The sequence below is a fragment of the Puntigrus tetrazona genome, chromosome 1, assembly GCF_018831695.1.
Source record: "Puntigrus tetrazona isolate hp1 chromosome 1, ASM1883169v1, whole genome shotgun sequence".
Classification (NCBI taxonomy): domain Eukaryota; kingdom Metazoa; phylum Chordata; class Actinopteri; order Cypriniformes; family Cyprinidae; genus Puntigrus; species Puntigrus tetrazona.
This window is the reverse complement of record NC_056699.1, coordinates 17,600,644-17,611,263: the sequence shown is the minus strand read 5'-3', so window position 1 is coordinate 17,611,263 and position 10,620 is coordinate 17,600,644. Positions and strand designations below refer to the sequence as shown.

The 10,620-nt window shown below is 36.9% G+C and overlaps 1 protein-coding gene across 12 annotated transcripts in view; it reads right to left on the bottom strand.

Annotated features, from left to right (window-relative positions):
* Positions 1-518: 518 nt before the first annotated feature.
* The window catches only part of gab1 (GRB2-associated binding protein 1), a 59,273-nt gene continuing 49,171 nt past the window's right edge, over positions 519-10,620 (bottom strand). For 7 of the 12 annotated variants that reach the window (XM_043249594.1, XM_043249525.1, XM_043249583.1 and 4 more), the window contains 5 exons: positions 9,187-9,270; positions 6,370-6,463; positions 5,648-5,774; positions 2,928-3,056; positions 519-2,441 (listed from right to left, as the gene is read on the bottom strand). In XM_043249594.1, the coding sequence (XP_043105529.1) occupies positions 2,283-2,441; positions 2,928-3,056; positions 5,648-5,774; positions 6,370-6,463; positions 9,187-9,270 (593 nt within the window). In that variant the 3' untranslated portion in view covers positions 519-2,282. Of the gene's footprint in view, positions 2,442-2,927; positions 3,057-4,258; positions 4,335-5,647; positions 5,775-6,369; positions 6,464-9,186; positions 9,271-10,620 lie in introns of all 12 variants that reach the window. The other 5 variants (XM_043249546.1, XM_043249539.1, XM_043249533.1 and 2 more) reach the window with 4 other exon arrangements.

The following is a 10,620-nucleotide window of genomic DNA, read 5'->3' as shown; positions in this document are numbered from 1 at the left end:
GTAGGTGCCAGATTGACGACACCAACAGGAACGAGCGGACATGACGGTGAATGAAATGAAACGTACTGTATTTTTTCACCAACTGACAACACAGACCAAAGCAAACACAGACATTCTGGACGCACATCTTCAAAAGGAGAATAACTGACTTTAGCATCGTTTTTCAGATAAAGATGTTGGCATGCTTCTTAAATATCTGCAAACATACGGTATTTTTATGCTTTAGTAAAGCCAAAAACTTTTACAAAAAAATTAAAAGGACAGTTCACCTTTTGTGAATGTGTGGCAGAGACTGATATGTAAGAGAAGAAATCTTTGAATGAATTTTTTTTTTGTCTTTGCAAGTATTCACATAGCTTCATAAACTTAAACATAAACTGTGTTTTGAAGTGGAGCAAAGGTCGTGTGTGTGAGTAATTAATAACAGAATTTTGGGGTGAACTATCGCTTTAAAAGTAGCCCATAATGTTCTATAAATTAAAATGACAGTTTTAAAAAATCATCACAAATTCCATTAGTTGCAATGTCAGCAGTAATCTCCTGAAGTATCATTTTTATTGTATATGTTTATTTTAAAATGTACATTTCTTTCAGATTCATTAAAAAAGATATAAAGCATCAGGGTCTGGGGACTCAAAAAAAAAAATCGAGTAGAAGGGAAACAATATAGGCACAGCTTTGAATCAAAAGACATGCTTGAAAAGCCTGTATCGATATATACAGCAGAAGCCACCAATGGTGTTGCAACACATCAACAATGTCTTCTTGGCTTAAGAATGGTAGTTAGTAGAGCTATTTTATTTTACGCACACAGTAAAGTTCTATGCTGATGTATTCTGAATAGATGTACTCTGACATGAGCTGAAATCACTGAACGGATCATATTTACAACATTCAAGAAAAGTTGCAATGGTAAGGCAATTAGTCTCCGAGAGCTGCGGAACTCTATCTGAAATAAATTATCGAAGTGGCACTAAAATGCATTGATAGACCAGTCACACCGAAAATAAAGAAACATAAGAAAATTCCTGAAACTACTTGACCGGCTTTTCCTCCCCCTCCACGAAGGCATCTCATACTTAGTAATAATATCTTGCATCGTAAGCAATTTCAAAAGGTTTCTATGAGAACATACGAACTGCAACGCTAAAGACGTCATCTATAGCTGCAAAATAAAATAAAATAAAATAAAATAAATGTTCAATCTTTCAGTGAGTACCTGACCTCGGCGCTTTTGTAAATTGATACCTTGCTTTGAAGAAAATGAAAAGAGAGAATAAAACCGAACACATATAACACAACAAAGTCAGAGAAATCTCTTCTCTGTTAAAAAACTATCACAGTTCCTGATTCCACCAATGACAATTCATAGTTTCTGATACCATCTCAGACCGTGTAGACTTCTATCCTGCAGAATCCACACCTTAGCCTTAACATACTAGATATTAGGTACAAATAAAGGACACTTTTATTCATGTACATAACACTTTATACAGTCTGCCCGCTGTCTTTAATGCAATTGCAAACGATAATCATTTTCAAACAAACTAACTCACCTTAGCAGATCTGCGGCTCAAGCAACTCAAAACCTTTTGATTGCACTACCGAATTACAACTGAGGCCCGAGCGAATAAAACGAATTAAAAAAATTTTTAACTGGGATGTGTAAAAGTTTCAAATTATCATGGAACTATACACGCACCAAAAAAAAAAAAAAAAAGTTTTAGGCTTCTAAAATGCATCCTAAAAACTCACCTTGGCAGTTTTGTGAACGTGGAAGAAAACAAAATACAAATTTGAGGACAAACATATTCACCAGACCTGATGCTCCCCTAGCCCAAGGAATAGTGTGCTTTAACACCACAGTGTGGGGAAAAACAATATCCAAAAATCCGAAACGGTCTAAGTTGACGAGTTGGGGGCAGTGTGTATCCATGTAGTATGAATAATGCTGCTGTTAGCGTATTTTTCACTGGGCTTTCCGCCGGAAAACCTCGGCGAGTCCTTCAGCCCCTGTGCAGAGTGCGGTCCATCCTACTTGGAGTCTGTCAGCTTATACATGAGGATCCCTCGGATCAGCCCTCCCAGGCGCGGGTGCTGTCGTCTAGCAGGAAGCAGTGTAAACTAGCTGATCTGGGAGCTGTGACCTAGGCGCTGTCGCACAGCTGTATCTAAAAATCAAACGTGGAGGCCGGGTGGGAGGTTCAGAGCGTGTGCGGTATCCTCCGTTCCTCAGCCTCCCGCCAGTCATGACCGTGCAGAAAAGAGGAAAGAGATGGATGTCATTTGGCCCCTTTGTTGGGGGGATCCTGCTCCGTCGACTGCCGCCCGTCACTCCAGGCCTCGCGCGTGCTCTTCAGTGCTTGCGTTCGCTGCTGATCCACCACCACGTAGTCCACCCGCTCGTCTGATGCTGAAATACCAGTCCCGTTAGTCTTCTTCTGCAAGGACGAGATATGAGACACCGTCAAAACAAGAGACAGATGCCAAAAGTACTCATGTTTGGGTAAAAAGTTGATACTACAAAAAGAAAACTTCTACAGTAATATATATATATATATATATATATATATATATATATATATATATATATATATATATATATATATATATGAATTTTTTTTTTTTTTCAATTTTATGGCAGAAACTGACGTACAGGCTGAATGTACGGTTAATAAGAGAGGCCAGAGAATGACTATATTCCATCAAGCTGAGAGAAACGCTGATTTCTGCTAATTAATAGCAAAATGTGTCTAACTGGTGTATAATCATACAGCCCGAGGAAAAGAGAGTCAACACGTACCATGCCTCCCCTGATATGCTTATCTGACTCCTAACTTCAAAAAAAAAAAAAAAAAAAAAAATCCATCCATAATATTTTTCTTTGTAATTTGTCTAATTCTGCTTAATTGTTATTCGTATCTTACCTTCCGAGGAGGAGTGGATTTCCCAGGGTCCAAGTCGAGGTCCAGGTACTCCACCTGCTTGTCTCCTTTGGGCTTCACCATGGGACTGCCACCTCCATCAGCATTCATTGGCGCTGCTAGCTTCATGTTCTGAGACAATAAATCAATTCACAAATAAATCACAAAAGAAGGCTGCATACGTAGAGATGCTGCTTTCAGAATGAGTTATTAAAAGATTTACGCTACTGATATATTAATCCACTACAATGATACTAGATGATGTAAGTGAAGAGACTGATTTTTAAAATACTTAATCTAATCTATCTATATATCAGTGACATGCAGCCGTTCTCCCAACACTCATTCAAATGATTAAATCAGTAATGAGTTGTGTACGTATCATCACGTCTGCTAAATATGCATGAATAGGTCTTTCCAAGTTTTTTTCATATTCGATCAGAAAGCTTCACGATTCATTATTGATCGATGTAATTCAAATTAATGCTCAATTAGCTCTGAAGGATTCTGCCGAAGAAAAAAACCTCTGCAGTTGTCTATCCAACCTCTAAAAGTGTCATCTGCAAGGTTATTTCTTCATAAATGCAATAATTATTTCTCACATAAATGTATTTTTTGTGTTTCAAAATATATCAAGCCTTATTTAATGCTGCATTATTTAGAAACTCAATACAAATGCAATCATCAAGTGACTGTCTGGGGAACAACGCCACAATATAATGCATACAATTGTAAACAACACACACAAAAAAAATGTCTAGCTATGATTATTATCTTCGAATATTTGGAAAGTGAGACCTCACAAAACTCTATGCAAGTAATTTAGGTTCCACTCCTGTTGATATAAACAGGGCTGTTTTTTTTACTGAGAAAATAACAAAAAACAAAACTCTAATGACATGCATACATTACTGTTTAAAAGTTTGGGATTTATTAATTTTTTTCCATGTCTTCAATGATGTCTCTTATGCTCACCAAGGTTGCTTTTTTTTTTTTTTTAAAGCAAAAAATATATTTTATTACAGCACTATGCAACAAATTATTATTTCAACACTATGATTTTCACTATATATATATATATATATATATATATATATATATATATATATATATATATATATATATATATACACACACACACATTCTGTCATCTTTCACTCACTCTACAGTTGTTCCAAACTTGTATAAATGTATTTCGTCTGCTGAACGCAAAAGAAGATATTTTGAAACAGCTAACGGTCACCATTGGCTTGGTTAGGACGAGTATAAGATTCCTATCCCTTGAAAACACGCATCCAGAGTGTGGTTCAATCCGCCTTCATAACCCTGCTCACCTCATCCAGGTGGTCTAGACCTGACACTTCTCTCTTTATAGGAGTGATGGGAACTGTACAGTAGAAGGACTCTTCTCTACAGAATAGAGAAACAGGGAGGAGAGGAGGAGCAGAGAAATCAAAGAGTAAACAGAAAACAAATGAGAGAGAAACTAGAAATGAAAAATGCAAAATGCAGATGAGGCAGACAAGAGGATCCACAGAAGAATGCGAGGAACAGAATGCTGGGAATAAGAAATAGAAATGAAGTAGCGAAATGTCTCCTCGAAATACTGTATCCAGTGCATCAAAAGCCATACTGTGCAGTGTTATCAACAGTTTTACTGCTGCATGCTAACATGTTAGCAAACAAAACAAAGCCATGCACAAAAAGCTCCTTATCACCCTAGTAAAGAAGTCATATATTTAAAATACACTTATTTCATACTAAGTATCGTTTAAATGTATTAACATAAAAGTTCTTATTAAACTTTATTTGGAGTATTGTGCAAAATGTGCATTTCTTAATATTAAGCTTAAAATGTGTTTAGACTATTGATGAGGATTATATGATCTCTGGATAATGCAGGATTTTTAAAGTGTACCTGAAGTATGCTTGCAATAGTAGCACAATCAAATACACTTCAATATGACGTTAATTCAAAGTGATTCAAATGCATTAAGTTCAAATTCAAATGTTCCAATTTACTTGCTTAGTATACCAAAAGTACAACTGCATGCCATTTCTATCAAATACATAAATTTGTAAATGTATTCGTAGTATACTTGGCATGAGAAAAAATGTATTGAAAGTACATTTTAGTATTTGATTTTTTTCACTAAGGTATGCACAACAAAGAAGAAAGGCCTTTCAGGTGAAACAAAGAAAACTGAAAAAAGAAATTGTAGAAAGACATAACAGAAATAAAAGATAAACCTGGAGAAAAAAGAAAAGTAAAAGGAAGGAAAACTGTGACGGGTCTTTTTCTATCCAGTCTTTTGAAAGACCACCACCACTAAATTTCTCAACTCTAACCTTAATGCCTAATATATATATATATATATATAAAAATAAGAAAAATTATATTATACAAAATACCGATTTTTTGTGAACTTTCTATTTATCTTAAAAATGCTTGTTTCAACTGTTTTTAAAAAATGTTTCTTGAGCATGAAATCAGCATATCAGAATCATTTCTGAAGGATCATGTGACACTCACGACTGAACCAAATAAATTACAACCCCGATGAGCATAAGAGACTACCAACGGCCAATTGTATATATGTTCTATAATTTATACCCATTAAATTAATACACGTATATACAAACTGAAAATATTCCAGTTGTGAATGCATGAATTATTTATAATTGAGTGGAACAGAAGCTGTGGTGTTTTTTGTTTTACATACTGGTTCATCTGTAGACATATTAGCGTGTTGCATGGTTACATAATTCTCATCACAGTCGTCGGAGTCGCTGCTGGAGAGACTGCTATGCCCCGAGGGCGGTCTGGGGGCCGCGGTATACCTAGAGGGGCTGAGCAGCAAGACAACTTTTACACGGCCGCACACGCGCACGCGCACACACACACACACACACACACACACACACACACACACACACACACACACACACACACACACACACACACACACACACACACACACACAAAACAGAAACTCTCTCTGTGTGGATTAATGCAAGATCTGAGCTGGATGTCTTTGACTGATAACGTAGAACCCAACACACACAGGCAGTCAAAAAGACCTTCAGTGACGCTGATTCACACACACTTCCAGCGCTCCAGCCACATGAGCCACGCGGCACCTACATCAATGTATTAATTCAATAAATAATTCAAGAACACAATTCATGCCTTTATTGCGCTGTCATCACCACCGCTTTTGTTATTATGTGGTCTTAGGTAGTGATGACAGTCGAATCACTTATGAACATAAATTACGGCGACGTTTTACTATCATCGCTACCATTTTACTATTATGGGATGTTAGGACAAGACTACAGGAATGCATGAATGATTAGTTTAGCCTGTGGAGTCTGTGGTGTGGAGGCCATGCAGAACCATGCTTAAATACGGATCTGTTTGAGTGGAAGCATGCCTGACACTTACTCCCTCGTGAAGGACCTGGTCACGGGGGAACGGACCGGCGCCGTGTACTCCTCCCATTCAGCTACAGGCTTGATCTCCAAAGGGGCCGGCTTAACTGCAAAAAAACCCAGCGGTTTAATGAGAAAAAAAAAAAACATTTTCACAATGACACAACACCAGGTTTGGATTAATACATGATCGTTATCAACAAGACAAGTGATGATATAAATAAATTACGATTAAATGGTGTGTGAAAAACTAATTCAGATTTATACACGTAGATGCTGGTTCTCTATTGTTAGACAGTAGAGGGCGATGTGTGCTATTTGAAAAATAATGCAAGTGAAAAGTAAATAAGTCTTATTTCTTCTGCGAGACAGGAACGTTTCAGTTTTTTCCCCCCACTTAAGAACCGAATCAAATACAGGATAAAGCCATGAGAACTGAAATCACACCTGAGAGAAAACTGGAAAAGATAAAAAGAAAGGCCACTGCAAAGGAAGGTCAAAAATGAGTGATGATCACACATATCCTCTTTTCCTCATCTTCTCACATATAAGCAGCATCTGATTTAGTTATTGCAGCTGGCCCAAAACTCTGCTGAGCTGAGATACACCCAATCTGGCAACTGAGAAGTAGCTGTAGCTGGCTGAAACCCACACCAGCTGGTGCCAGTATGTGAGAGAAGAAAGCACAGACTGATATGCATCTCAAGGCCCTAGCTGAACTTTTTGGGCACAAAATGTCGCTTGAGTGAGTTTCTGCTAAATAATATATATGGTATTATGATCATTTCTTGAAAAACTGCATTAAACCTGCATATTATTTTTGATGTTTCACTTTGTTTTTTTGTTTTTTTCAGCCATCTATGTACTGCTCTGGTAGCACTTCACCTGCAGTGAATGGGTGCCGTCAAAACTCCAAAGTTGATAGAGTTCACCTCTTGTGAAGATTTGTATTTTTTTTTTTCAGTTAGTTTGGACTCTGGAGTAATGACTGCTGAAAATTCAGGATTATAAAATATGCTAAAAACAGTTATTTCCGTTTTTGATCAAATAAATGCAGCCTTGATTAGCAAAAGGTTGGGGAGCTTTTTCGAATCCCCCCGCCCAAACCTCTGATCAACAGTGTATCTTTCGCGATGGCAGGTGTATCCAATAAAGCTCCCGAGATTTTACCCAGACACCTGGATTGCTCTTCACACTGTTAGTCATAATAAGATTCATCCGCCCACTTTGAGTTCTTGTAAATATGACTCAAAAATGCTTATGCAAATGTGTTGGTTAAGTGTTTACGATGTTTATGACTCGTTGGTCAGTGAGCAGTTTGACAGTGAAAGGTGTTTGTAGAGACGCTGATGATTAAGTGTCAAATGTTAATCAGTTAGTTTTACAGTACCTGCGATATCAATTGTGTTAGCTTCTCTCCACCAGTTAAGCAAAAGCATCACTCTACCAGAACCTTAAAACCTCATCTATCACAAATTCAATAGCTTAATAACCAGCAGACCAACCATTTAAGAAATAAATCCAACCTCCTTCACAGGAACTGCAATCTGTGCACACTATAGACAAAGCAATGGATAGGCAACGGCATCAGTGTCTTAGTTATAAGTGGAAAGCCAAGTTCCTCTATACACTGCAGGTAGTGAATGTTTGTTAAGATAGGCTACCATATTTACAATGAAGTAGCTTTAGCACTCTCTCTGTATAAAAGAACATGCAGAGTGCATAACCCCTTTCTGTAAAGATGCAAATAATGCCTTAAACCAGTAAACGTTGTGCAATATATATGGTTATAAGTATAGAACATTTAAAAAAGTGAATCCGAGTACAAAATACAGTTGTCACTTTCATTATAATTCAACTGCAATGTGCAATATTTAGCACTATGAAATATAAGAACTAGAGATGTACCAGTATTCACTTTATTTCCAATAACCAACAAATGATATTAAATACTTTTAATTTTGGCTAGATATATATTTTGTCTAAATAAATTACAAAATGTACAATATTTAACAGTAAACAAATTAATTATAATAAATATTTGATTCTCTGTCCAAATAAATTCCAAGTAACTTACAACGTTAAAACTTAATAGCAGTCATTTTTAACGCATTTATATTTGATTTAGAGTTTCATAAATGTATAAATGAAAACAACAGCAAAGTAAACCTCATCTTCGGGACAAAATTAAGATTTTTTGTTCTGAAATCCGAGAGCTTTCTGACCTGGCATAGACAACAACACAGCAGAAATGTTCAAGACCAAGAAAGGTAGTAAGGACATAATTAAAATAGTCAATGTGACATCAGTGGTTCAACCCTAAATTGCACAAAAAAAAGACAAAACAAAGAAGAGAAGAACTATAGAGTTACTGTGTTTTATTTGTGCACAAGAAGAATTCTCATAGCTACATAAAATGTACGTTGAACCACTGAAAAGGACTATGCAGTCCTATGTGGGGTCAGAAAGCTCTCGGGATTTCATTCAATATCTTAATTTGTATTCTGAAGATGAAAGGCATGAGGGTGAGTAATTAAATGACAACATTTAGTTACATTTTTGGGTGAACTTTCCCTTTAAAATAAAAGCAAATGGAACATATTAGGTCCCTAGTTAGAACCATATCCTTTGCTGTGTCAAATGATCCATATTCCCAATTTACTATAATCAAATTCTTGACAGCTGTCAATCAAACATGCAGTTAAAGGCCAGTTTTTAAATGAAATCTGTTCTATTAGTGCATTCAATGTATCATTCACAATTAGAGCTTATTGAAACCTTCACAAATACAGACCTCAGAACCGAGGCGGCAGACAGTGAGAGTACGTACCCTTACGCCGTCTTGGGATTTCACCTATGGTTTGGGAGTCGGTTCGCTCAAGACCGACTGGTCTGTTTATTTTAGGGCTCTGACCTGAATTGGTAAGAGAAAACTTCTTTGTTACATGTCTCCTTGGAAAGAATCGGCCTTGTCTTCTTCTAAACTTCACACCCATGCAATTTAGCACAATCACGGCCACCTCCATCACTCGTGCCTCTTCTCTTTCGCCGAACAAATATGTGTTGGGCTGCTGCCATGGCAACAGCTCTTCATGCATTTAAGACATGCGATGAACAAGGCTTCCCCACAAAGACGGACATGCACAGGGTTAAACAGACACACGTGGGTGAGGAAAGCATTCACACCAACCGACGACACGCCAGCATGTGCCTCAGACAGACAGAAGGGATCAGTAATGTCTTTAGCAAAATTAAATCAACTATTTCTTCTGCTGTATGCATATAGCTGCCACAAGAAAATACCACAAGTCAACAGTGATGACGGCCACAATTAAACAACTGGCCAAATACAAAACAAAAAAAGAGCAGAATGTAACAACCATTTCCAAGATTGAAGGAGACCGTTCAGGTAAAAGTTTGAAATAGAAAGAGAGAGAAACTTATAGGCTAATATAGGACAGCCAATAAAAGCGTAGAGAGAGCACAAACACACTAAGACACCATGTACCCAACAACCGTCTATGCAATGCCACCAAAGCCATTTGAATCCCACCATGTTCAGAAAAAGCTTGCAAATACACGACAAGTACAATAAGCTGCGGTCTGAAGAGCATTAGAAAGGACGCTGAGCATTTCAGAATGATGTGAAAACTGTTAGTATTGTGCTTGGCCCATGTTTAGAACATAGAAATATGTGATTTTGAAGAAGACCCTATAGCACCCTACATGCACTACTTGGCCAAAAAACCTGTGGACACCTCAACATTTAGGTCACACCTTACTTTAATCACTATGAACTAGTTGCTTATTATCATTAATACTACTAGCATATGAATGTTTATTAGTACTCGCTGGCAGGTGTTATTGCCTTAAACTGTACAAATATGTTCTAGATCCCTTAACTTGACCCGATATCTAAAATTAACAATTACCTTACTAGCTATTAATAAGCAGCAAATTAGGAGTTTATTGAGGGAAAACTGTGAATGGGTGTTTCAATACTAAAGGTAATATGGTGGAAAAATTAGCAAACGAAGCATCTTTCCATCTTTTCACGAGAATAAAATGGCCATTGTAGTATATGATTAAATATATGTCTGATTGACCGAGCTAATTATTGAGTCACATGACTTAAGGCAATGTCAAATGACTGATGATGCACATCAAGCTATGTATTTGGGTAATGTGTTTTTATAGTAGTTTGCATCTTACACAACCTTTTTTTATAGCCTTTATTTGAGTTCTTTATGAGTTTGTTGTTTAT